The sequence below is a fragment of the Bombus bifarius genome, unplaced genomic scaffold (genome assembly GCF_011952205.1).
Source record: "Bombus bifarius isolate JDL3187 unplaced genomic scaffold, Bbif_JDL3187 scf7180000007973, whole genome shotgun sequence".
Lineage (NCBI taxonomy): Eukaryota > Metazoa > Arthropoda > Insecta > Hymenoptera > Apidae > Bombus > Bombus bifarius.
Window position 1 is genome coordinate 3,581,577 of NW_022884359.1, and position 27,269 is coordinate 3,608,845.

Below are 27,269 nucleotides of genomic sequence, written 5' to 3' on the forward strand. Positions count from 1 at the left end.
TCTATGGAAAGTTCGTAATTGAATATTAAGATGTTAAAGCTTGAGTGACTGAAATAACCCTTCCTTACTATATATCTCTCTTCCCTTTCGTTCTGCTTTCTTTTTTTTTTTTCTGTGTAAAAATAGAGAAAACGTTTAAAATCGAGCTTGATTTCCCTGGATGTTCCGTTCGCGCAGTTGTTCCTTTTTTTCCGCGTATGCAAATGCTGGAGGCCGCCATGAATACGCTTTAATGTCTTCGAAGCGGATCGGAATTATTCGTGCCGAATGGAGAAAAAGAAAGAAACGCGCGCGGAAAATACTCGGGTGGCGCGTTGGCCGCGTCACTAGCAGCGTGTCATTTATCAAAAATTTTTTGCCGCCATCTGCCCTATCAGTAGGTGTCGTGAAACGTTCGGGAATATCGTCGTGAAATTCATTCGACTCCGTGTAAACGTGCCTTCTGAATTTTGATGAATCCGCTCTGAGATTTAATTAGCGAGTCGAATATGAAAATCGAGGTCTCGCGTAAAACCGCCGCGTATTCTTTCCGTATGTCCCACTGATGAGTCGCATAAATCGATTAAACGAACCTTGTTCCCCTCGATTTTTCTTTGGTTCATAAGCACGCAATAATATCTTTGCCGTTAAGAAACGCAAAATGCATAAAAAGTAGACGTAAAATTACAATATCTACAAATATTCAAAAATACAATATCCGCTGCAATATAATTTTTATTTCGAGTTATATTAATCGGGAGAGAATAGCAGAGTTAAATCCGAGATTTTTCTTGGTCGAACGTTTGCCGAGATATACGAGAGAAACGACGAAAAGAAAGAAAGAAAAACGAATAAAGTTGCGACGAATTGTTGGACAGGTTAATTGATAAATTTGATCGAGGCCGAACTCGGCCAGACGTTAATTCGAGTTTCGAAAATTGGATTGTACGACGAAACTCGTTGCAAACGAATTAGACTGTGTATAAATAGAAACGCACGACTCGATTGAATGATTGAATTAAAGTGAATAATTGAATTAGATTTTCTTCGTCTATTCGGCTGAAATTGTTTGATAATTGTCTGACATTCGTGTGTGCGTGCTGCTATTGGAAATAGAAAATTTACAGTCTCCAGCAACCAAACGTCATAAATTCGATTATCCAACTCTGATTAAATTAAAGATAAAAAGGGAAAGGGCAAAAGCGAAACTACATAATTTCATTCGATCGTATTTTGACAAATATTATCCGCGCGATGTTATACGCTCGTAAATTCAATCAAAAGATCAAATGAAATTTATTGGAGATACCGAACCTCATTACATCGATATATTATATTATAGCAATTCATAATGGCGTTACACGATGTGACAATTTACTCATTTCTTATAAATACCACAGTATATCATTTAATTATCAATTAGTTAAATTGTTGATGCATATAATTTATATTTCTCATACTACTACTTCAGAATCTTTTCCATATTAATGGCAATATCATCTCTTCGATAATGTTTCGGTCTGATCAAAATTGCGTTATACTACTTCCTATAAGCTTTCTTCGCGAATAAAACGTCATTAGCTTCGATAGTATTTAACTTACATTTACGTAACGTGTTCGACGTTACAACTTTTCACAAATTTCCTCGAAAGTTACAAATATTTTTATTATTTTTTAAAACGGATGAACTTCGCAAAGCAAACTCATCGCGATAATTTGTATTGCAAATATCGTCGACTGTTCTACCAATTCTGAAACAAACTATACACCTCAGCCTGATCTGATCCAATCTCTTCGCAATGCTATAACCCCAGGAGCAATAATCATCTACCGGAGTATTTGAATTTATCAGGAATTTTCTTGCGACAGATACGGAGGTCCAGATTCGTATCAAGTCACGGAGAAGTTCAATGTCGATTGGGGCACGTACCTTGTAACGAACAAGAGTATCATCTATGCAACGATCGACGGCCGTGGTTCCGGTCTAATGGACAACGGCATGCTGTTCGCTGGATATCGAAACTTGGGAACCGTCGAGATCGCTGATCAAATCAACGTAACCAGGTGAGCACTGTCTAGATTCCTTCCATAAAAGAAGAAGCCTGGTTACTTTGCATGCTACACCGCCTGATACGGTCGAGTTTATTTCGCTCTTTCGTAAGGCATCTCAAGTGCTGATAGAATTGTAATTTCAACTCGAGGACCGAACTTAATTCGAGCCGATCTCCTCAACAGGAAGTTTCGATCCTATAACGCGATTGTAATTCTGTTCTAACGAGAGTATCCTAAATCGATTTACTATAAATTCGTCGTCTCTGTATCTAAAAAGAATGTTTATTAAAAGTTTAGTAAAAGTTACGAAGAACCAAGGCTATTCGCGAAACGCGGGAGACTTTTTTACTCTGGCCATGGTTGCTCGTGATCGGTTTTAGGCACCGTGTATATAAAGGGCTGGGATTAATCGGGTTGGCCGTTAGAAAAACCGTGTTTGCATCTTAAACGGGATAGTGCTTTAAATTTTAAATATGCCGGGTGTAATTTGCTTTTTTCATCAGGGAATATTGGCGGTGTCAGTGATTCGTGGTGGATGTGATGGTGAAAAATGCAAATGGATTTTAATGTCGTAGTTTCATCGTGTGCCGTTCGCAGCGGCTTTGATCGCGACGCCCCTAATTTCGTTGTTCTACGATCCATTCCCTGTCACGCTCGCACCCTCCCATTTTCTCTATTTACATGTAAAATGTCCCCGGGTGCAATTTATCGAGTACCGCTTCCGGTCGCTTTAAATGCAAAAAGACGCACTGCCCTTGTTATTCTATGCATTTTTAATGCTCGTACGTCAACAAAAGGGAGGCCGATTTATATTTCTGCGGGCTGGTTGGTTTTTTATGATTTCGAACGACTCTGCGAACCGATATTGCGGCCGACATCGAGATAAGTCAATTTATGACGTGCCCCCACCCTTCTCTGGCTCGTTTTCTTTTTTCCTTTCACTTTTCTCTCTCTCTCTCTCTCTCTCTCTCTGTCGATCGGTTGATTTATTCGATTGATAGAATGCGAATTTAACAGGTGCTGTACAAATTTAACGCCGTTTTATCAAACCAGCCAACCGCTGCGCGAATGTTACACTGCAGTCAGCTCTGTAAATCGAAGTCCTCGAAAGTATCGTCAGCGACGTAGCATGAATTATCCTATTTAAAAAATGATCCAAGTTACTCTACTTTTTGACGTTCTAAAGGGCCAGGATTTTGAAAATGAGTTGAAAGAAAAATTTGTTAGTTGTCATTTCATATAAATTGTGCAACGTCGTGTAAAATTCTTGGTCTAATTAATAAATAAATGTATCTCATAAGAGAGGCAAATTAAGCGATAAGTTAATATAATCAAAAAGTTGAAATTTAGGTAGAAAATTACTCTACCTATTAAATATTGTGCATTATTATATATTTCATATATTTTTGCATATTACGTGCATTTTGAGTATTTTTATATCTCTGAAGTTCTTTTAAGTTCATAAATATCCGTAACCTAGTCATCTTTTAGAAATAATTAAAGCGAAAACGAGTGGAGAATCCATTGTATTATTCTCGGTTAGTATAAAATGAATATTTATCGTAAATCCATTATCCGAATCTTCTGTTATTTCATTAAATTTCCTATAAATGCGCAAGCAGTTTCGACTCGCAGTTTCAAGATAACCATCATAAATAAGCTAGAAGTTCTATTTGCACAGTACTGTATATTTATCTCCAAAGTTCTTCAAACTCGAAATTCGGAATGAATTAATTTCGAGTCGAACTGTACTAACACTGGTCGCTCGAAACTACAATAAAAACGAGCGAGATGGACAAAATTACACGTGAATTCGTGGGACAGTGATCACCAGCCGGCAGAGAGGGTTAGAATGGGGCGAAAAAGTTGCCAAGCATCGTCGCGGCGCGGAACTGAAACCGCGACGCGTGCAAAATTAACGACGCAGAAACGACAGCCTCGTTTTTCGTCTCGCCCCCGTTCCCCACATTCTCCAGCCTCGAAATTCAAATACTCCTATTTTTCTTTTGCGTCGCGCAACACATCCACGAGCTGCTGGTTACCATAGAACGAAGAAACGCGAAAAAGACGCGATTTTTCGAACAGCGCGAACAACAGAGTAAATGGTTGTGGGGTTCTTAGAATTCCCGGTGCAGCTAGCTAGCGAATCTAATTATAGGGGAACCGTTCCGTCGTCGTGCCAGACGCTGACTTATCGCCAGCCGACGCGGTAATCCGCTAATCCACCTAACAAACTAGCGCCACGACGAAACCTTACTACTCCAACGAATTCGAGTCGCCGCGATGAGTCTCCTTTCTTTCGTGATCAATTTGGAATTAGTTTGGCACAGTCTATAGGTCTGTGGATTGTTGCTGGAATGAAAATTTATTTTTATTATAAATATTTATAGAGAAGTGGTTAATTAATACTGAAATAACTAAAGTGACTAAATTATAATTTTCAATCCTTATCCTTAATATTAGAGTCTTTTATTTCTGGGCATCACTTTCATTTCAACCAAGAAGAAACCTTGTACGATTGGAACGAGAATTCGACAATTCTCGTGTTTTCCTCACACTTGAGAGATTTTCTACGGATCGAAAGATACAATCCGATGGAAAACTGTCGCAAGAAACGCGACAGAGTTGAAGAGGTTGCCTAAACTTCGAAGAATACATCTTTCAACAACCAGCCAATGTTCTCTTCTCCCTGATATCTCCAAAATTAAATCATGTACCCTAAACGATCTTCGTTTTCTCGATCCCATTAATCACCAAATGTATACCCCCCCCCCCCAAGGAGCTTCCTCTAAAATTCGAGCAGAAGAAAACAAGAAATCGATCAGGGGTAGTAAAATCGATAGAAGCGACAGTTTATCGGTCAATTGCACGAGGAGGCGCTTATCTTCCGGCAGTTATTGATTCCGGTTCGGTTATCTTGAGGGAGGATCGCCGTCGAAACGGCGGACGGATGCACGCGGAGAACCGTGAGGTATATTTCGTGGGATGGTATTCAGCGTTCTATGGTCGAGCAGCGCTTCTGTTGGCCAACTTAGAAGCTGGTATCCACGTTGCAATGTTTTGCTGGCGCGTCGCAGCGCGTTCAGCCAGTAAAAAGCGAGTCGTGAAATTGGAAGCCAGCCAAGCGATTGCGGAATCGGCTAGCTCTCTTTAACCTTTGGCCTATTGCACGGGGTGTTGTCGAGCCTGCGTCCCTGTCACCATCCTCCAACCCTCTTTATTTCATTCTTTGTCCCTCTCGTTCCTCGATTCTTCCTTCTTTCGCGCCTAATTTTTTACCTCTCTTTCTTCTTGTCCTTCTTTTTTACCCTTTTTATTTTCTTTCATTTTTCATTCGTTATTTTCTATTCCCCTTGCTCACTGTCTTTTTTTTCCAAGCATAACTCCACACCCACATCGTTCGCTTTTTTATCGACGTTTCTCTTCCCCCAGTGTCGCCCCTCTTTCAGTTTTGCTTCTTCCCTCCCTTTTCCTTTTTTTCGTCTCTTTTTTCTTTCCTGCTCCTTCGGCCGATTCGCGATCCCTATCAATCTCTCTCTGTCTGTCGTTTGTTCTAGCGATGGGAATGACATCCTCACGATGGATTCCGACAGGAAATGGTTGATAGAATCGATAAATAAAAGAGCTTCTTCGGAGGGGTTATCTTCGATGAGACGAGAAAGTAGGGAGATTTGTTGTTACTAGATGGCGGATATTTATGGGGATTCGTATTTTTAGGGGCATTATTTATATAATAGAACGTTGGTAGAGAGTTGTTTGACGTATTCAATATTAAATTAGGTGTTCTAATGTGGACAGGGATAATTAATTAAGGCACTTACATAGGTTGAAAATTAACTAGTTTAGAAAATTCGAAAAACTCTAATTTTGTAGAATTTATCGTGCGAAAAAGAAGAATACTGGATTGGCTTTGAGAGCCGTAGTGACTTGGTTCAGTTGCTGAAACACTGTGTATATTCCAGAATATATTCTAGATTATTATCAACGTAGCAGCAAAAGACTAATACAAAGATCATCAGTACTTGTATACATACAACCAATTTGAAATTTTCTCTTCGCCACTGTAATATTTTTATCGACGAAACAAATCTCTGCTTGAAAATTCTAATTTTGTCTTTGTGAAAATAGGAATTTGCATAAACATCTCTAGCCTGATTATTACATTTTCTGTAGAATATCAAATATTTCTCTGGCTACGTCTCCTGTTTTCATTATATTTTATTTCATATATATATACTCTATTCATCACAAAATATTTTTGCACCATAGTATTCCGTATAATATTTTTTTGAATGAACCAAATTTCTTCTATTTCCCGAATTACGTAGCTTCATAAAAATAGGAATTTCCAGAAACATTCACGGTCTAATTATCACGTTCATTATAAAATACTCAGTATACCACCAACTATGTCGTCTCTTGTTTTCGTTACATTCTTGTAATTACGGAAAAATTCTAGCTAATCCCTAAAAAGGTACAATTAAATAATTCCTAAAAAATGTTACACGTTTATCCGCGAAGAAATGGGTCGAATAGAATTTCCAGAAGAACCACCAAATTAGTTTCATCAGTATCTAACCTGTGTCGTGGTTTCACGCGCCCCTATTCTTCCACCCTTGTCAGCTACTCTGGAACTCGTTTTCCCAGTGGTTTTTTCCCGGCCTTTGTTCCGTCATCGAACCAACGATGTTGCTGTTCCTGGTACGCTTGATCGGTGAATAACCGACCCTGTGATCGAGAGATAAATTCTTTTTTCCATCGGGGCTCCGAGATCCATTTAGGCGCGGATCGAAGGGGATGAATATTACGTTTACATCGGGGAACGATGAATTCGACACGATGTCTCTACATGAATAGCAGCGGGGTTTCGTTCCAGCTTTCGTTTTAGAAATGGAGCTTGTTATCTGCTTCTCGCGATGAACTCGAATAGGAATTTTATATAACTAAACTGTTGCGCTTATCTAACAATGTTTAATGCTTGAAACTTTGCGCGAACTTACACGCGAAAATATCCGAAGAACGAGCGCCTTTTCTCGCAGTAACTTTTTCATACTTTCGTTAGAAGATAATGAAGTTGTTAAAAAATATCTGGCAATACAGAAACTAGTGTTCCAAGCGAGTACGACGGGGTTTAATTTTCCGCTTTTTTTGTCGCTAATGTTGGTAATGACTATCAATGGAAACTGACTCGTTGAAGGTAATTGTGGAAAATTGGAAGATTGTAAAATTGATTTTCGATGAAAAACTCGTTACGACGAATAATTATTGCCAAAGTTCTAGCGAACAATCGAGGGACGGGGCAAAAGATCTTCGAAAAAATCTATCCGCCCTTAATTACGAATCGGTATAAAATGGATCGTGGCTCGTTAGAAATATTAGGTTGTCCGAAAAGTTTCTTTCGTTTTATGAGGAAATAATAGACGCACAACGTTTTTTGTTTTATATTATTTTGTCGAATTATATACGATCTATTTTCTTCTGTTGAGATAAACACCGCGACATTTCACAGACTTGGTTTCACGTTTGTATGAAGATGTACTGTTGTAAAAAACACGTTTGCGAAAGGAAAACACTTTTCGGACAGCCTAATATTATTACGTAAATGAGAAACGAATCACCATCGTTTGCACGAGCTCTGATTATCTTCGGCTGTAGCATGTCCAGTTAGATGCATAAAACAATAATGCGAGAAGTCGCAGGCGTAGAAATCTCGCGAAGTCGGAATATTTAACGAGAACTGCGAGGAGAGACGAAGAACAGAAAACGAAACGAGATCGAGGTACAGAGAATTAAATAACATACAGAGCGAGTAAGAAATGACACAGGGGGAAAAAGCGCGGGAAAGGAATACAAAGTGTGAAACAAGTGTGAAACACAGGTAGAGAGAGAGAGAGAGAGAGAGAGAAAAAGAGAGAGAGAGAAAGCTACAATATAAGAATAGGGAGGAAGAAAATGGACGAGACAATTAACTGAGAGTGACACGTTAATAACGAGAACGAATTGAAATGTATTATTGTTACATTTAAATACAGTATCAGCTGCAAGGATTTTCTGGTGCGGATGTATTATCTCTCTCGCCTGTCTTCCCTCCCTTTGATCTCTGTGCGTCTTCAACATCTACCAGACCGGCGTCGAAGTTAATTACACACAGTGCCACAAAGTGGCACGAACCGAAGTGGTGTCGGAAACAGTTGAGTACACAAGCTACATCGAATACGATTATTCGCGACAATAAAAGATAGTCTCTTGATTGTTCCGTTTCACTTCATAATGACAAATATGATGTTTGAATAATCAGCAGAAGAATAAGCAAAGGGTAGTGAGAGTTTCGCTCGTGTCCCTTTCGCTGTCTCGATATAAATCATCGAGTTGTTCGAGTTGTTTTTGATTAATTTTATTTTTTTATTTTAAATCAATTTTTAATTTGATTAATTTTTAAATTAATTTTATTTTCGATAGAATTTTTCTTGCAAAGCTTTCATATAAAGTACGCAGATTTCTAAGCAAAAATACGGTGCATATTAGCAGTGTATACTTGTGCAGTGAATTCTTATTTTCAGAAACTTCTTCTCTCAACGATACGACACAGTTATTCTTTAATTGGAAACTTTTAGCTGCCACGAAACGTATTTTCTAATGAGACAAGAAGATTAAAGACTATCCACCTTGACTAATGTCTACCTCGACAAAGGCAAAGATCTCCGCGATTGCCAGAAATGGACAAAATTTGAGAACAATAAGAATCGTACACGAAAGTGTTTAAGAGAGATCAGATTGAGACCACGTTGCGACAAGTGATCTTCCAAATTTCTTATTCCACGATGCTTTTATTAGCTCGGACACGTTTCTCGACAGCAAACGAGATGGCTGATCGCTGAATAAGGATGGAGCGAAAATCGACGATATCGTAAGCGACTAGAAGGAAAGGAGGAATGGGCGTTGAATACGAAAGAAAGACAAGATTGCCGCTAGTTGGAAAAAAGAATATTTTTGCGGCGGATCAATTCAGCCGAGGCACCAGCCTTTGGTTGGTTGTTCCGTTAAAATGCGGGATCACAATGCCAGCGGCGGATAGGGGTGAAATATTTCAGCGCGATGCTCGAGGAGATGGAGAGGACGCGTTCGTCGGAAAAAACGACGGCTCGATTATTTTCGAGAGCCTCGGATTTCAATTTACCATGTTCACCCTCTGCTCTCTCTTTCTCGTGTATTTTCTCTTTTATTCGATCCGATGTGTGTCAATTTGCGTACGTCGAAGTAGCTCTTAATTGAAAAAGGAAAGAGGAAGGGAAGGAAATAAAATACAGGAACGAGTGGAAAAACAAGCCGGCAGAGAAGAGTGGAGGGAAAAAACCGAAAAAAGAATGGCGGCGTGAAAAAATAGGGGGCGCGAGAACAAACTTAACCCTTGTCACCCGATGTTTGCGATCGACTCTGCCATCCACCGCGATTGCTTTCCTGACCTTGACTAGTATTTAGCACGAGAACCTTCCCTTTCTTTTTTTTGGAGGAAGATAAGAGAAAGATAACAGATACGAAAAATGTTATTAACAGATGAAGATTTTCGAATGTGAAAACTTAGTTATACATTATACTTTGTGATTTAAAGAAGTCGTTGACCCGGAAATTGTGTAGTGAGAGAATATAATATGATACACTTTATGAAACATTACGTACTATGATCAACTTTCCGAAACATTCTGCGTGTGTAACATATTTCGAATATAATATGAAATCTGTCTTCTCGTATTTGCATGTAATTTACAGTCATGTTTCGTTCCAAAATTGAAATTCAATATAGGTTTCTTTCCACGTATAAACCGCGCGATAAAAGATACAAATCCGAAATAGAAACGTACGGTAAAGTACGCTATAGTACGGTAAAAAAATGCTAAAAATTAACAGAACTACGTATTAAGGTGTAACAAACATTGTTTGACAAGAATAGACGAACAAAGATATACAACGAATGAGCGAATTAATTTTCAAGTGAATAGATTTTCACGTACGATTTTTAGTAATGCTTTATCGACTTTTCGAGCAATTATTTTTTATATTTATATTACTTGCTTACAGACTGGTTGTATCATCGAATAATCGTCAAAAAATCATCCTACAATTTTGTCTATTGAGTGGCGAACTGTTCATCGTCGCAAGGTTAGAGAAGCAGATAATCGAAGGGGTTGAAAGTGCTCGAAAGTTTGGAAACTTCGTTGATTTCCTGAAATTACCGTGGCAGAGATTTTCGTGTTAGTCGAGGGTCACCGTGCCAGATTCGTACGCGAACCTAATTCCCCTATGAGTTGAATCAGGTATTCAAAGGTGGAATCTCGTAGATCCTAATTAAAGAAAAACCATTCCGCGAATCGAAGAAACCAAACCTCCTCGATTCATTCGTCAGAGTTGGAATAGAGGTTCCGATACGTCAATCGGCCTCAGGCACGAAAGCAGCCAAGCTTTCGAAACTTTGATTAAACTCCAGACCACGCTAGGCACTTTAAACTAACGATTCTCTTCGATCATGCCTGCTAAGTGACGAGAAATAGTAATTCACGAACTCTCCGCAATTTTATCCTACGTGAAGATTATTTTCAGATGTGACATTGAGACAATAAGGGAAATTGGTCCATGTGGTCTGATTAATTTTGAGAAACGAGATTATTCGCCTATGGTTTTTTCTTTCCTCATTTTCTCGTTCATTTTTCTTCGAGATTAGAATTGTTGAAGTAATCAGAATGACCAATTCGTAATTTATCATGGAAGCTTTATGCATTTGCAAGGATGCGTTTTGGAGAATCTGAATGATTTTTTGTAAAAATATTTATCGCGAAATATTTGAAATTTTTGTAGAAATATCTTGTAAAATATATTCTATAATAATATAATATAATAATCTTTTGATAGAAATTTTGCTATGATATTAAACATCCCTCTGTCCATTAAAACGAAAGCACAGGAAAGAATGGCAACATCTTATTCGAATTTTTTTGTCAGAAATTTTACGTTTTAGTCGTGCAATATTAAACGCGCTCAAACAACTACGGGTCCATTTGACTCTTAGCACGACACAGAAGCGAATAAGATCGATCGAGAGTGGCGAGGCAAAGTGGAGCGTGGCCTTATTCGCGAGTGACTCGTTAAAGATCTTAGACAACGCGCATCGTCCGAAAAAAAAAGTGAAATTCTATAGGTGAGAAAATCGATGCTCGATGCTGAAAGCTTAGATGCTGAAAGGAAAACGAAACACGAGAGGAAAAAACCGGGGAAACATTGGTAACTGTAGAAATAGAGTTTAACGGAGGTTGACTGGCCGATTTACGAGGTAAATAAATTTCGTGAAAAAAGAAATCCATCCAAGCAAGAGTCTCTGCTATTTCTATGGGTATCCGTGTGTCCACAGTTCCCTATGGACCCATTATTATTATCGAACACGCGAAACGCCACGAGACAATGGCCGTGGTGGAGATTCGAAGAAACCGGCTCCCTTTTATCCCTTCCGACCGGAAATCGCGTATTTTCTCTGGCAGTGAGGATGTCGAATGCGTCTTCCAGTTGACCAAGCGGAAATTTACAGCAATACTAACCATCCTTTGGTTTCGTTCAAAGTTCGATACGGCTCGCAACTCCTTTTGTCGTATTTCCATCATTTTTCTTGTCATTGTCAATTGCGAGGAAAAGTTGAAAATGATACGAGAATCATAGCGTTACGTCACTTTTATATTTTTGTCGCAATCTTCGCTCGACTCTTGTTGTTATATGTATTTCCTTGCTTTATTACGGAGTTGTAACATAATATTCGTTCATTTTCTTCGTTCCGTGGCGTAACGTCATTTCTCTAGCGCTTTATCAATTCCACGTACACAAATGTTACGTATCATTTTAAAAGCTACATTCCAGCCAGTCATTTCGATAAAAGTTCGTTACGAAGCGCCCAATATCTTTTTAATGAAATTTTAAACACGTTGTTATATATAAAAGGAAGGAAATTTTCGATATATTTCGGTTTTATCGAGAAGGGAAAAATACGTGGGAAAATTATGGTATAATAAATATCGGGTAACGATATAAATTCTTCAACGTTCGCAATTCTCTGTGTTTTACAACCGGTGTAATCATATTTCAGTCTCGGTAAAAGTCAACATTAATTTCGTCAAAAGGTATTTACAGTGCTAGGCCATAAATATTAGGACATCTCGTGATATCATTTACAGTTAGCATAAATTGAATGCTTTTCGTTGTTTTTATTTTCTAGTTATTTTATTGTAGATTGTATTATTTTATTTTATTATAAATCTGTTATTGTACGCGCATCATATTCCAATAGACGTAACCAACACAATATAAAAATACAAAATAAATATAAAAATGTTTTTAACGATGTTTTCCATGTATATCCTAATATTTATAATCGGTAGTGCTTTCGTTCTAGATAACTACAAAAAGAAAAAAAGACAAATAAATTCAAATCCATAGTTTCGAGCATATCCGCGAAAGGATTAAATCAACCCCATTCTCATATTCTGTGTCACAATTCAAAACGCTAAGACGGTACAAAGGAGGGGACGGAAGCTTTTCTCGGACATGTAACAAAGCAGACAGGACATCCAAACTCTGCTAGTTGGCAAGTAGAATGTCCTGTCGCCAATCAGACGCGGGTCTCGCGTTTAAAGTAGCCTTGACACCATCGCATGGCCCCAGGGTACGACGTCGTGCAGAAATCACAGAGATACACGTGGACAGGATGTCTCGGTCCGGTTCCCAAAGGACTATGACCCCAGCGTGCAGGACCTTAAACTCCTACCGCACCCTGGACCTCTTCTCCCTCCGCACTGCGTCACTCCGACTACAACTGGATCTGGGTTAGCTGGTAAAATCAAAGTCCACTGTATGCGATTTCTATATTCCCAAAATAGAAGTTTTCCGAGACGGATCTCTGTATCCCAGTTCTTTCTTTGGAAACTGTCCAAACGTATACTTTTCTGCTATATATAAAATGATGCAAAAGTGATTCCGATACTGGCATTGTTTGCGAAACAATTTTTCGGTGTAGTACAGATAGAAACGTTAGATCGATATTTTTTATAAAATTTTATTTATAGAGAGCGTCGCTTTTTGCTTTATTTATTTATTTATTTTTTTTTTTTTTTTTAATGTAACTGTATATTCCAAACGTATATTTCTGCTATATACAGAGTGATGCAAGAGTGACGCGACTCTAAAAATTCTAGTACGAATCAATATTTCTTATATGATTTTATTTATAAAGAGTGTCACTTTTTACTTTATCTAGTTTTTTCTAGAATGCACTTGTCCGAACGTATATTTCTGCTACGTACAGAGTGGTGAAAAAATGACACGATGCTATAAACATTGGATACTTTGAGGAACAATGGGGAACAGTCCTTGGTAAAAAATGTGTATTACATTGATATTAAATTTGTTAGAAAGAGCAGCAGTTTCGATACAAAGCGTATTAAATAGAAAACTAGGGGTAGCTTAATACAAATTAGGGAATTCGTCCTATTCATCCCAAGGGGATTCGTCCCTAATTCACAGTAAATTATCCCTATTAAACGAACGAATTTACAAATAGGATAATGGGAGCTGTGCTACCCGCCATCCACGTTGAACATATTTCGTTAAATGAACATTTAAATAAAACTTAATCCTACATTGTCCACGATTATCGACGTGTAAACAAAACATCAAAAGCGGAGCTATATTTTCACATAGTCCATACCCATCAGGTTAATTAGCAATAATAATAATTACCTACTGCGACAACGAAAAACACAAACTCACAGAAAACTACATTACCCCAGAAGCGTATAAAACAGCGCAACGTTTCAGATTAATTTCTGCAGCCCCACTTCTCATCACAAAGATTCCACAGAGTCGTATATTTCTCACATCATCCAAGGGAAGAACAACGTTACACCGTCTAAAAGGCTCACAAAGAATCTCGCGTTCCACTTTCCCATCCTCTCTTTATAAACTTCTTTCCCATCAACAACCGCGTTTCCATGTTCACAAGGTTGCGCAAAGAGAACAACGAAAGAAAGAGAGAGCGTATCGAGAAGAAGGTAATACACGGGGAAAACGTCTAAATGGCCATTAAGCTACCACCAGCCGTAAACACAGAGTTCGGCTTACCACTATCTAACAGAAAGTAAGGGAGATAAGAGAAAGTAAGGAATAGGGCGATGTTAAAATTTGAAAGCGCGTCGCGATCCTCTTAGTTACCTCGGCTCGCTCGTAAAAATCGTTTTTAAAGGATAGTCGTGGTAAAATAAATGTCGTCCGCTGGCCTAAGTGCTCCAGCAGGCAGATGCATTATGCATCCGAGTCCGAGTGTCCTTCGAGCCTCGAGGAAGATGGATTTCGCGGAAGTGAAAAGGGATCTTGTGTGTCTGGCATCCGGTGAAAAATAGATACAACGGATCGAGTACCTGTCCCCTTCTCCGGCAGCTTGTAAAACACGTGTCCAATTTTTGTAACCGCATGGCCGATGAATCTAGCTGAAAATTCCCCACGAACGTTCGAACGATAAAGAAGATGGATCTAGGACTGCGATCTGGCAATACGATCTGATCGACTATCACAGACGCCTGCCGCTACTTTTATCAGCAGGAATTTGATAAAAATTGCTGGATGGATGTGGATAAATGGATTAAAGGAGCTAGAGAATAGCGAGAGAAGAATATTCTAAAGGCGCGCGAGATTGGAGATGGGTTGGGAAACGAAAACGGAAGCGGCTGGATCGACGGCGTCACGCGTGACGGCTGGTGTACAGCGAGAGGCAAAAGCATTTTCCTATATTTCAGTTTAGCTTATCGCGAAAACAAAGATGTTTGTTGTATTATCGAATATAATTATTAGTATATTCCAATATGCGTATGTACAGTGGCTACCAAGGTATTTGCGCGCATATTCTTATTTTGCGAGGAAAAATGAATTTTTCTCAAGTTCTATGTTTCAAATTTTCGCGGTGATGTAAGAGTACTATTAAATGATACGAAGTTTAATATAGTATTCTTTTTATTTCTATCTTCTAAGTGTACGAATACTCTTGCCAAACTCACTGTAGACACCAAAATATGTCTATGTGTGCACCGCGTGTGGCTTGCACTACTATCGCTCGTAACATTAAACAGTATATCCGGATTTTTGGAGGATTCTTTTCAAAATATCGTTATTTGTCTTTCACTTCAAATCCCCGTCGAATTCATGTTACTATTTTAATAGACTGCGAATGAAATTCTGAGAATAATATAAAAAAGACAAAAAAACGATAGAAAAATTCCATCCACTTAAAACAATATTGAGCGATACGATAGAGGGAAAAATCATAAATTCACAATATAATAAAACAACTTTCTCAATTACCCGCACGAAAGAATGATAGACACACCTGGATTAATAGATACCTCCAACCCCTTATATTTGATGAAATGTATTTTTTCATTTTTCACCTCCGTGTTTCCACTCCATCTTTTTATTCCAGTCGTAGTTTTAGCTGAGATAAATCTGACGATAGAAACAAATCTCTAAGCTCTATAAGCGAAATAGTCCTTCGTTATTAAAGCAGACTTGATAAATTTACGATTTAATAAAGGAACAATCTTTGACGTTTTGAATTGGCCGGTTTCATTAACGAGCGATCTAACACGTAGACGATTTTCCCGTCGATTGCAGGTACTTGCAAGACACGTTACCGTTCATCGACCGTACCAGGACGGCGATATGGGGCTGGAGTTATGGTGGATACGCGACGGGCATGACGCTCGCCATGGATTATCATGGTGTCTTCAAGTGCGGCATGTCCGTGGCACCTGTAACAGATTGGGCTCTTTACGGTACGTCCAACAGAGATAATATTTTCATCCGCTTGAACGTCGAGTGCTTCATCCTTATTTTACAGTCTTTTTGTTCTTGAAATATTGGATATTCACTTCACCATGATACTTCATCAACTAAATTCTTCGTTATTTTAAACATACAATTTGACGGTATATTATTTTATGGGCATACGGTGGCGAACGAAAAGAAGTTTATAAAATAAGAAATGTACAAATACATCGTATTTCTACGAAATTCAATGCGTTACTCGTTAATAATCAATTTAAAAAACTATCATCGTACGACAACGACAACGATAAAAAATTGAATTCGTCTCGAGCAATCAATCAACGCTTCGTGACAATTTGCAACAAATGTTAATGCGGTTTTTAATTCGATATAACTCTTCGTTTTTCGATTAATAGTTATTCCAAGTATTGTTAAACACCGCTCTCTTCATACTTGATATTTTTATCGTATTTTTTTGATGATTATTAATATAATACGTTTTACATTTATTATGACGTAATATCATAGAACGTATTGACAAATTTTGGCTGGAAAAAAAAGAATGAAACGCCCTGTACAGTTAAAACATTCTTGTTTGAAATATAATGATGATATGATAATCAGGATCAGTTAGATTGGAAGCTTGCCGTATAATTTCACAGATTTTAATATGTTTTGCCTTTGATATTTGATTTTCATTTTACCAACGTTATGTTGAATATTATCTTTCATTAGCGGCACTTGGCCAATATATTTGCCATGGGATGGTAAACGGGTATCCAGCCCGAATCTGTCCTTATTTGAACTGCAAACCAGTTAAACCTTTTGTCCGACCCTGCGAAATTTCCTCTGCTTGCCTAGTGTTCATATTCGAGGAGCGAACGTGAGTGTCTTTAAAGCTGCGTAAATCTAATCTCCAAGTGTGCTTAATCCTGACAATCATCGAAATACTTGAACAATTAAACCGTGCTATTGAGATAAATCCATCGCTGCCATCAACATGATCGTCGTAAAACGGAAAGGTACAGTAACGTGACGCAAAGTATCGGTGAAATATTAGCTGAAATAAACAAATTTCTGAAATAATTTTCAAATTGGTTACACTGTTAAAAACACTAGGAAGCGAAACATTTGTTGAACAGAACGGAAAGAATAGGTAAAATATTAATTAAGAAAATATAACCAAAGTTTCAGAAATAATCAAATGTTGAAAATGTTGAAATACGATGCAAAATAAAAGTAGACGAAATAAATTGAGATAAATTATTTAACTTGTCGAATGATAAAATTTGACAAAAACTACGAAACCGCGAGAATATTGAAACTTAATGCGAAGAATCGGTAAAATATTATTTAAAATAGACTACCAGTGTTCTCAAAACTGACCGATAAAAAAGAAAAGCATCGTGAAACAAGGGAATCGTAAAAAAACGACGCGAAGAACCGACGAAATATCGATCATAGCCCACTTCCAGAAACGACTCGTTGTCGAAACGATCAAGATTGCTAAAGCGTTGTGAAACGAACAAATATTGATAGACGGTGCAGAGAGCCGGTAAAATACCTTTTGACGAAACAGCGGAACGAACTGAACGCGATACACCAAGTTCACGATGATTTGCACGGTAGAAATGTAAGTACCAGGGCGAGGTAACGGAGCAGAAGGGAAAGACGAGAAGTTGGACTCGTCGACGGTTCGTTTCAGCCTCGATCGATTCAATTATTGTCAGGGTCTTGTCGCAGCCAGACTACGCTCGCGTTTCCAGATATCAGATTTATTTCTTCGACGAGGAGTCATCGTTTGGAGTCGTCCCTACCGGGACGAGCATTCGGGATGCTCGATCTTCCTCGTCGATGCACATTTTTAACGCGACCATTTCGTTTCTTTCACTCCTTCTTCCGTCAACGACGTCACCTTTATAGATATCGATTATTGATTACGTTCTTCTTCTCTCCTCTCTCGAGTTTCCTCTTCGCCGTTACCACTACTACAGATTGTGGATATTTATGCAAATTCTTATTTTCATGTATCTTTATTTGCAAAATGGAACCTGCACAAAAGTTTCTTTTGCCTATTAAAGATGATAGCAAATACTGTGCACTTTGGATATTTCATATGTCTTTTCTGTGCGATGTTTGCATCTTAAAATTGCCCATCAATGCATAAAAGTTCATAGTCCAATCATTGCTGTTTGTTTCAAGTGTTCTGTTTGTTTTAGAATTTCTATGATTCTCTTTGTATTGGAATAAAAATTGGTAGATCGTCTTGCTTGGATAATTATAGAATTCTACGTGTATAATTACACATTGTTTTAAAAATGCCTCTTACTTGATTTCTTTTCGCACTGATCCGCAAAGATATTTTTACTTCTTTTAAAATGTCCGGAATGTTTTCCCAGTCGGTGATTTATTAAACTTCCTCTTACAGATATCGATTATGTCCTTATTCCTGGAAGTTCCCTTTTTATTCTAACTACTATCACTATTATTATCGGCCTTTTTTTTAGATTGGAATAAAGATTGTCACACAATTCTGCTTGGATAATTATGGAATCATCAAAGATAAATACCAGATGGAAAAGTAATAACGTCCCTTTTACGTCCCCTTTATTATCTTCTTTTTATTATTACCATTATTATGTTTCTTTCTCTGCTTATTTATGATCATATTTGCGATTCTTTTTGAAATGGAAATGAACGCTTCGATGATAGTCGAAACAGATGGAAAAATAATGCCAGGACGAAGATAAACATTATATTCGGGTAAATATTAAATGAATTGTTTGAGATGATTAAGCGGCACACGGTTATAGCAAATATTGACGCGAATATAATAATATAATTGCTGGAAACACGGTAATTAGCAGTTGCGGGTTAATTAAAGATCATTAACTCGATAATCTTTACGCCTGGCGTATGTACGACTAAAAAAAAAAAATTAATGAATTCTCGTAACTCGTTCAAAACTCAATCGATATCGTGGAGTAACTCTCTCTCTCTCTCTCTCTCTCTCTCTCTCTCTGCCGTAAACATTTCCGCGGGAAGAATTTCAAGTTATATCGCCGGTTCATTTCGCTCGACCTACTTAACCAATCAAAATAAAAGCCAAAAACGAAAGAAACGAAGGGTAGAAAAAAAAGTGAATGCCGAATGAAATTGAATTCCGTGCGAGATCGAATCGAAAACGTTCGTCGAATGGTCGTTAAACCGGAAGGGAACGGCTCCGCCGCAACAGTTTTCGCGAAAGAAAATACCGCCGCAGCCTCTCCGCGCCATAAATCATCGAGCGCGAAGGTTTTATTAAAAGAAGAGCGTTCGAAGTACACCTATTCGATTACCTTTCAAACGATTATGTTCCAAAGCTTCTTTAAACCTCCTGTTCCCATAGTTCAAATTGTGATGCAGTCCGAGAATTTTTCTTCATTTCTGGCTCGATCAATGGAAAACGAATTTCAAGAGTTTATTTTTAGAATATTACCTTACCTTCGCCACGAATCGAAAATATAGTTTACCATATATTTCATTATTTTAGTAAAGTAGCAATGAAGTTCCAGCTGGAGAATAAATAAATTGACGAAACGATATATTAGAATTACGATAATGTCGATAATGCAATATTTCACTGCAAGTGAAACGCACGCAAAAACTCGGATATAAGAAGAAGAAAAATATTAAACGCGTAATTTTTTTCAAACATAATAATTTAAATGTAAAACAGAGCAAAAAGTTTCTCGCTATTGTAACAGGAATTTACGGCTCAAAAGCGACTGCGAAACGCTGCTTTAAATTTAATTAACAAGTATCGTCGATTCACCTCATCCAAGTATGCGCTCGAAATTATTTTCTAAATTCTATTCGATACCTATCGCGTTACATCGAAATTTACAACATTCGTTCGATATTGAAGCTAAAGAAAGTATCAGATAATGACGAGTTATACAGTGATATTGGATAATCGATGCACATTGTACAGATTCGATATACACGGAACGGTTCATGGGCTTACCCTCGGACAATCTGCACGGCTACGAGCAAGGTCAACTGCTGAACAAAGTGGATAATATTAAAACGAAGATGTATTACTTGATCCATGGCACATTGGACGATAACGTGCACTACCAGCAGTCACTGTTACTCGCCAAGGTTCTCGAGCAGAAGGATATCCTGTTCAGGCAACAGGTATGATATTCGAAAAAGATGTACGTTCGAATAATTGAATTATTACCTTCAGATCGCGCATACTCTTACTAATACGAATACAAATTTCTAGACGTATTATAAACCGTTTTTGTAAACTAAAGAAATAGACATTTCTTTTCTATTTTAGTTATTTGTATCATATACATCCTTCGTATCTTTATACATTTTAGGATGATTCGCACTAGCGATCACGTTACGGTTAAATCACGTCAAGTCAAGCATCGGACAAAATCGCTTACGCGTAGTCAAGTCAGAGGAAAATCTCTTGATTGGTGGCTGACTTGATGTGATCTGACCGTGTACCGTACGTCTGAAGCTAAAACCTAAAGCTTTAGGTTTTCCATAAATATAGATATATATATGTAATAAATAAAAAGTTCAACTAATTACATTATAGGAAGGTTTGTTTCTATATAGCATTTGAAAATTGTATTTGTAAAAATTGGTAAATAACTAGAAACTGAAGCAAGTTAAATTCGGTATAAAAATGTTTTCTACTTATCGTTTAATAGTAGTCTCATAGTTGTCTAACAATTTTTTCAGAATATTATCCACGCGGTGGATAAGAGGTATATAAAAAAGGGGACCGAGTCGAAAACGCTCGGCACGCACCGCGTTATTTCAAACAGTTTACAGAATTATTATGCTTGGCATTCGCCTACGTGCTCCGTGGCCGACCCATGGTGTTTAACGTTCGCGATTAAAATCTACAAAGCACGCGCGAAGTGCAGTTTATTCCGCCTGAATAAATTCCCACTGTTTCGTTTAAAGTTTAAGTTTCGTGTGATACACTTTTGTTAAAATGAGTATTACGCAACGCATGGATTCGTGCCGTTTCCAGCGCAATCGCCGCTATTTGTTCTCTCTAAATAAATAGACTTGCCACGTTATTTCATCGTACACATAAGCTTTACAAAATATTTGAAAAAAAGGATCGTGTGAAAATAGATACACTGACCCACGAAAATATTTGACCATTTACCATCGAGAACTTTTATGTCCATATTGCGCGTGTTATATAAAACATTTTGCGATTTCATTGGCCCTGCAACGAGTGTAAGTTCTGTAAATAGTCATAAACCCTGTAATAAGTGAAATTTGAAGCCAATCTGGGAATTTGTCCAAAAGTTGCAAGATATTTATTACAAACATATATCTAGTTCAAAAAAAAATTGGTATACAAAATATTTCGTAAAACACACATGATATATTTATAAAAGAAATTATATTTTTTCCAGACTTACACGGACGAAGACCACGGGATCGCTCAGTCACGAGCTCATCTTTATCATTCATTGGAAAACTTCTTGGACGAATGTTACGAAGCCTCATGATTGCAGCGTCGAGAAGAAACGACAATCTAGATCCTTTACGTCACCTGCCTCACATTCCACTTGTAAATACCTTGCCACTTGTACATACTCGATGTACAATATGTAATATGAAGCGTTAGTGTAAATAATTGAAAATGAAAAATCATGAAATACATTCGATTCAAACGAAATTGCAGGCTGAAGGACGGTTCTATACAACTTCCATTTCGTGGCTAATAACGAAGGAATTTTGCCACGTATTCGAAATCAAATATAGTCGCCAATATAGACATTAATTAGTATATTTGCAAATTGTTTGAATCGAGTGTGACCATTGATTGTTGAGAAATTTACAATCGACCCGAAGAATTTTTTTAATCTATTTTTTTGGAGAGACTATTTCGATCGTCGAAGGCCTAATGGACTCGAGAATAAATTTATAGCCCCTTACGGATAAATAAACTAACGTATGAACTAACCAACGCTGCATCTTGTGAAACATTCTTGTGGAAGTAAGTTTCGTGGAACGAACCGGATGCAACGCGTCGCATAATCGCCGATCACTTTGGAATTTCGAGAGTAAAACGAGTGTTTTTCTGTGAGATATATTATATTGTTAACGAACAGATGTTATTAAATATTATATAGCGAGACGAGAATTCGTACGTTTAATTACGAATTTCTAAAACATGTTCCTGTTTCGTTTCGAGCATTATATGCGAGGCAAGTGAGAGTCGTATGTGAAAAGAAGTATAATCGTACTCTCTGAGGGGTATTAATGGAAGAGAAGAATGAATATCTGATTTAGATATGTTTCTTTCTGAAAGGAAGAATGTTTAAAAAAAGATATGTATTCCATGATATACCTTTGACGATATTTAATCCTTTTTATTCCTTTTCTTTTTTGTAGCTTAGAAACTTTTGGTGATGGTACATAATTTGTTTCGTATTTTTTTCTATATTTCGCTTTTTACGTGTCTATTAACAATTTCAAGTTGCTAATATTATATATGTTTTATGTTCGACCATAATTATATTGCTTTATATTTAACATATAGCTTTATAACGATAAGAATACGTAACTAAACGTAATTGAACAAGATTATTTAAACGTAAAGATAAATTCTTTCCTGTTGATTTTATCAATGTTAGGATAAAGAAGCCTTTCCGACACTATTCATAGTGTAAGACTTCAATCGTGTATATAATTAAGTTGCTGGACTGGTTGTTAAAATTTCCTCGATATACGATAGCGCGCATCTATTTCTCTTTACTATTAAAGAAAATATAAAACATTATTGTGACTAATAGTTAATACTTAAATCTATCCCGTAGTGTAAGCGACGTACTAACAGACTTTAAAAAAAATACCAGGATTTTATAATGAAAAGGACCACTGTAATGGTTTCGAAGACAGTTTAATAGGAACTTCCTAAAACTAATTGTTAACTTTTATTCCAATGTATTGTACAAAATATTTAATCGAATATATACCATTAAAAGATACATTATTACGAAATTTCCAACCATGCGTAATTAGGGGAAAAATATAACGATAATTCAGCGTTATTATGAAAATTATTATGTAATTTCTCTCCTTACTATTATTATGAGTCCGATTCATTGATATTTGTTGAGTGCATCATAAATAAAGCTCTATGTTTTATTAACACAGAGTGTTTTATGTTTTGATAATCATTTACCAATCAACTAATTAAATGGTGTTGAATGTAAAAATTGAAATGTATAATAAAATTTTCTGTTATGAATTCTCTGTCTCTTTGAATCTGAAAATAAAGTCTTCTTAAAACAGTTCCTTTTTTCATAGAAGAAAAAAGCGTGCTTCTTAATAACACTTAAAAAGACATACTTGCACTTGGTGCATGTGTAAAATACTGTCTGTCCTTCATCCGCTGATCTCAATTGCAATGTAGCATATGACATTTTATCATTCTGACATTGAGGACATTTTCTTTCAACAATTGGGCCTTCTGCTTCTTCCATTACATCATTCTTTTCTTTTGATGAACCATAAACATTCTTTTTATTAAACTCAATAGTGTACGACATCGCCATATCTCCAAAAGCTAACCTCGAAGATCATTTATCATTTAACAACAATTTTTTACAATTACTCTTTAAGTAAATAAACAACAAATAATTCAAATTCTCACACAGTGAGATAAGACAAATGTGGGAAAATATAAAATACACAAAAAATAATAAGTACCTTCGGGACCCCAAACCCTTTTACAAGCATAACATTTTACATTTCCTTTATCACCTAACAACGGTAGAATGGATCCACAATCAGAACAAAAGCCAGGAGTGCTTATGAAAGAACCAATATTATGCGCCATTTGAAATTAAATTAATACAGGGATCGTAATAAAGAGACAACACAACACTAAATTAACGTACACGTGAGCTGAGAAAACATTTCTGCTACAACCATGGACTACGAGATATAAGAATGGAAACTCATAACCTAAATTAAAATAGTTATCACGCATGCCTTTCTAGTATACGAATTTTCTATGCTTGTTATACACATAGAAATTACTTCAACGTTTGATAGATAAACGCCGCGCGGCGTTCCTGCGCGTGTATGTTTTGCTCGTTTACTCGATCAGAACCGGCAAAATGGACGATATAGTACTCCGAGTATCTGATCATGTTTTAGAAGTGATATTTTCCTATTTAGATCTGCACACGTTGAGAAACTGTTCGTTGGTGTGCAAACGATGGAACCGTTTCCTAAACGATGAGAACAATGATGCGTGGAGAATGCACTGCATCAGAAAACTGGCCCAAGAGGCGCTCAGTTCCGATTTATTGTCATCGGTACCTACGTACAAATCGAAGCTCCGTGCATTTTATCACGCGTGGAACCCCAATGACTGCTCCCGTAATGTTTATATTAGACCGAATGGATTTACCATGCACAGGTAGAACCTTGGATTCTGTCATCACCGCGTGTTAATTCGTGATTTATGTTCCGATCTCGATCTCGATCTCAAGTTTCCACACACAACGTTAAACCCTGTTATTTCGTTAATTGTCATATTAAAGTTGCATTTATATATTTTAACACCGAAGATTAACGAAACACATAAAAATCTGCAACAGGTTTTTCTAATAAAAATGAGTTTTTTAAAGATGCGGTCATAAAATATAAACTTCTGATGTTAAGTGTGTTTATATATATATATATAAGCGATAAGTGAGTGCTTGAATCTTTACTACTTGAGTTATAGGAATCCGGTTGCTCAGAGCACAGATGCCTGTAGAGGTAAAATTGGCTTCCAGCATGGACGTCATGCCTGGGAAGTTATTTGGGAAGGTCCTCTGGGAACGGTAGCAGTAATAGGTATAGCTACAAGAGAAGCACCTTTGTTGTGTCATGGATACGTAGCATTAGTTGGCTCCGACGAGCACTCATGGGGATGGAATCTAGTAGACAACCATCTGCTACATAATGGGAATGTGCAAGGAAATTATCCTTTGCTTAACAATGCTCCAAAATACCAGGTATGTAGAATTTTGTTTATCATAACTTTTATTTAGCTAAGAAAGAACATCGTCTAAAGTATTAAACTTTATAATTAACAGGTTGGGGAAAGAATTAGAGTAATATTAGATTGTGATGATAACACATTATCTTTTGAAAGAAATTATGAATTTTTGGGAGTGGCATTTAGAGGTACTATATACTGTTGCTTTTCAACTAACGATAGATGTTTAATAGGAAAAATTTGTTTTATATTAATAACAAATTAAATGCATAGGGTTGCCAGACAAAAGATTATACCCATCTGTATCTGCTGTGTATGGAAATACAGAGGTATCTATGGTGTACTTAGGACCACCTTTAGATGGCTAACACTTTACTTCTAGTAGAGACATATCCCCAGAGGCTTAATAAGGCTGTATGAAGTCTGAATGCAACATTGTTTGCGTCATACCAAAATGTCTACTATGAAGTAGAACAAGCACACAAATGAAGTGTATGATATCTTTTAAGAGAGATGTGTGCCTGTTCATTCAGTCAATATCATTGTAAATAGTATTAGCATTCCATTTCAATCGATAAATTCATGATAGTGCTTTATACAACGCTAACAGTTATAAGTTACTCAATAAGCAACATCCATAAGTTTCACTTGAAATCATACATTCGCTAATAGCTAGCGGTCTGTGCATTTGATAATGAAATTTCTCGTCTAAATCTCACGATTGAAAGTATCTTTATACGAGAATGTTGTTACGTATTACGGATTTCGAAATAATCATGTAAAAATATTCTTAAATTAGGCGATTTGTGAGAAAGAAGTTCCTCCGTGAAGAAAATATGAATATTCTTCCAGTGGACATGAATCGGAATTATTTTGTTATTTTGAGGTCTTTTCAGATCATGTAGATTGCAACTTTTTAGTTGATATTTCTGTACAGAGAAATAAGTATTATTCTTTACTCTTCCATGCAATATTAATATTCAAGTCCTTGTATAAATATATGCTTTATATGAACCTTATAAAATTCACTCATCTGCCAAAGGAATGGCGAAATCTTACTTGTTTATAAAATAGTCACATATTGCGATAATTAGCTTATTTCTATCACTATTAACAAGTCTACCACTAACAGTATAATTTTGCAAGGACTGTGAGAGGAACAACTGTGATTCGTCTGCATTTTATTAGTGTATTCGTTTTTTTCAGCAATGTTTGCATAAGTATTTTATTTATTTATTTATGGTTGTTTCCATTTATTTATGATTGAAATATTTCATGTTAGGAAACAAAACATTAAGGTCCTTTCTTATGAAACATTTATTACGCTTCGTCTTTTTTTACTATATATGTGTAGATATTTATATGTAATTTAAATTAATATTTATTTTCTAATGGTAAGAAACGACTTTTTTAAAATATCGATAGAACTCAAGCAGCGAAATTGTCAAACAAATCGAACTTCGAAATTACAGTATACAGGGTGTTCCAGTTAAAGTGTTCATAGCTGCTTTATTTGTCAATGTATAAAGCAATGTCGTAAATTGTAAAATATATCACGGTAGTAAAATTCCGATCGATTTGTATGATAATTAATCATTTTCTTTTTTAAGTAGGGCAACGCTAGAAAACAAAACTAGTACCTGTCGAATTCATCTATGCAATATCATAGTCGGACTGATTTTTTTATTCTTTACGAAAATTTTGCTCTTGCATTATGGTGTACTGTGTACAATATAGATTTGTGTTATTCAGTTGCGAAATCATCATGTATGTATAATCGTGGTGTGAAGTTCAACGATCACTATTGTGATTGATGCACAACAGATCTTACTTAAATTAATGTAATCGACATTTCGATTCGCTTGCGCATTTAGTGTAAGAAAATCATGTATCGACTATGGATGAAAGTTGTACATCGTGCTCTTTGAAATATATTTATAAATAGTAATTAATCATCGACGCCTACGATCGACGCTAGAACTTCAAAAAATATTTCATGAGTATGATGGCGAGTAAGGATGATTTTTTAATGTACATATTTATTATTGTCATTACGTTTGTTACGTGTAGCTTCGGTAAAATTAGGTTTTTCTAAACTTTTGTACAGAATTGTGTACATATAATAGCGATCATGGATGTATGAGGGAAAAATAAACCTTGTTTCGTATGTGCCCAATGGTTTCATTCGCATAAATAACAGACATTGCGGGTCACGGACTGATTTAGAACTAATACCTCTCTCGATCGATGATCGATCCAGTCAGGTCTCCATGGAAAGAAGCATATTCTCGTTTAGAAAATGCGAAAAGTAATATAAGTTACTTCGGATACGAACTACCAATATTACACGTGGAGTATAGTG

The 27,269-nt window shown here is 36.7% G+C and overlaps 3 protein-coding genes across 7 annotated transcripts in view; 2 read left to right on the forward strand and 1 right to left on the reverse strand.

Moving 5' to 3' along the window:
* The window catches only part of LOC117216798 (venom dipeptidyl peptidase 4-like), a 303,125-nt gene extending 280,063 nt beyond the window's left edge, over nucleotides 1-23,062 (forward strand). For all 4 annotated transcript variants that reach the window (XM_033463831.1, XM_033463833.1, XM_033463832.1 and 1 more), the window contains 4 exons: nucleotides 1,849-2,043; nucleotides 15,727-15,887; nucleotides 19,853-20,058; nucleotides 21,318-23,062. In XM_033463831.1, the coding sequence (XP_033319722.1) occupies nucleotides 1,849-2,043; nucleotides 15,727-15,887; nucleotides 19,853-20,058; nucleotides 21,318-21,413 (658 nt within the window). In that variant the 3' untranslated portion in view covers nucleotides 21,414-23,062. The remainder of the gene's footprint in view (nucleotides 1-1,848; nucleotides 2,044-15,726; nucleotides 15,888-19,852; nucleotides 20,059-21,317) is intronic.
* LOC117216801 (DNA-directed RNA polymerase I subunit RPA12) lies at nucleotides 22,826-23,828 on the reverse strand. Its single transcript, XM_033463838.1, has 3 exons — nucleotides 23,623-23,828; nucleotides 23,263-23,479; nucleotides 22,826-23,179 (listed from the first exon to the last, which is right to left on the reverse strand). The coding sequence occupies exons 1-3, from the start codon at nucleotides 23,750-23,752 to the stop codon at nucleotides 23,155-23,157; spliced, it is 372 nt and encodes a 123-aa protein (XP_033319729.1). The 5' UTR covers nucleotides 23,753-23,828; the 3' UTR covers nucleotides 22,826-23,154.
* A 120-nt stretch (nucleotides 23,829-23,948) lies between these two features.
* LOC117216800 (F-box/SPRY domain-containing protein 1) lies at nucleotides 23,949-25,505 on the forward strand. Of its 2 annotated transcripts, none has more exons than XM_033463836.1 (4): nucleotides 23,949-24,340; nucleotides 24,644-24,923; nucleotides 25,005-25,095; nucleotides 25,181-25,505. In XM_033463836.1, the coding sequence occupies exons 1-4, from the start codon at nucleotides 24,036-24,038 to the stop codon at nucleotides 25,273-25,275; spliced, it is 771 nt and encodes a 256-aa protein (XP_033319727.1). In that variant the 5' UTR covers nucleotides 23,949-24,035; the 3' UTR covers nucleotides 25,276-25,505. The 2 variants fall into 2 exon arrangements, with proteins under 2 accessions (XP_033319727.1, XP_033319728.1); XM_033463837.1 differs by having other exon boundaries at nucleotides 23,950-24,340; nucleotides 24,650-24,923.
* Nucleotides 25,506-27,269: the final 1,764 nt, after the last annotated feature.

What these genes read in the sequence shown, in the direction of transcription:
- LOC117216801 (XM_033463838.1), bottom strand. Translation starts at nt 23,752, where the DNA reads ATGGCGCATAATATTGGTTCTTTCATAAGCACTCCTGGCTTTTGTTCT. An exon ending in AAGGGTTTGGGGTCCCGAAG is followed by an intron (nt 23,480 to 23,622) that starts GTACTTATTATT and finishes CTTCGAGGTTAG; the next exon opens with CTTTTGGAGATATGGCGATG. An exon ending in TACACATGCACCAAGTGCAA is followed by an intron (nt 23,180 to 23,262) that starts GTATGTCTTTTT and finishes CTTTATTTTCAG; the next exon opens with ATTCAAAGAGACAGAGAATT.
- LOC117216800 (XM_033463836.1), top strand. Translation starts at nt 24,036, where the DNA reads ATGGACGATATAGTACTCCGAGTATCTGATCATGTTTTAGAAGTGATA. An exon ending in AATGGATTTACCATGCACAG is followed by an intron (nt 24,341 to 24,643) that starts GTAGAACCTTGG and finishes TTACTACTTGAG; the next exon opens with TTATAGGAATCCGGTTGCTC. An exon ending in TTTGGGAGTGGCATTTAGAG is followed by an intron (nt 25,096 to 25,180) that starts GTACTATATACT and finishes TTAAATGCATAG; the next exon opens with GGTTGCCAGACAAAAGATTA.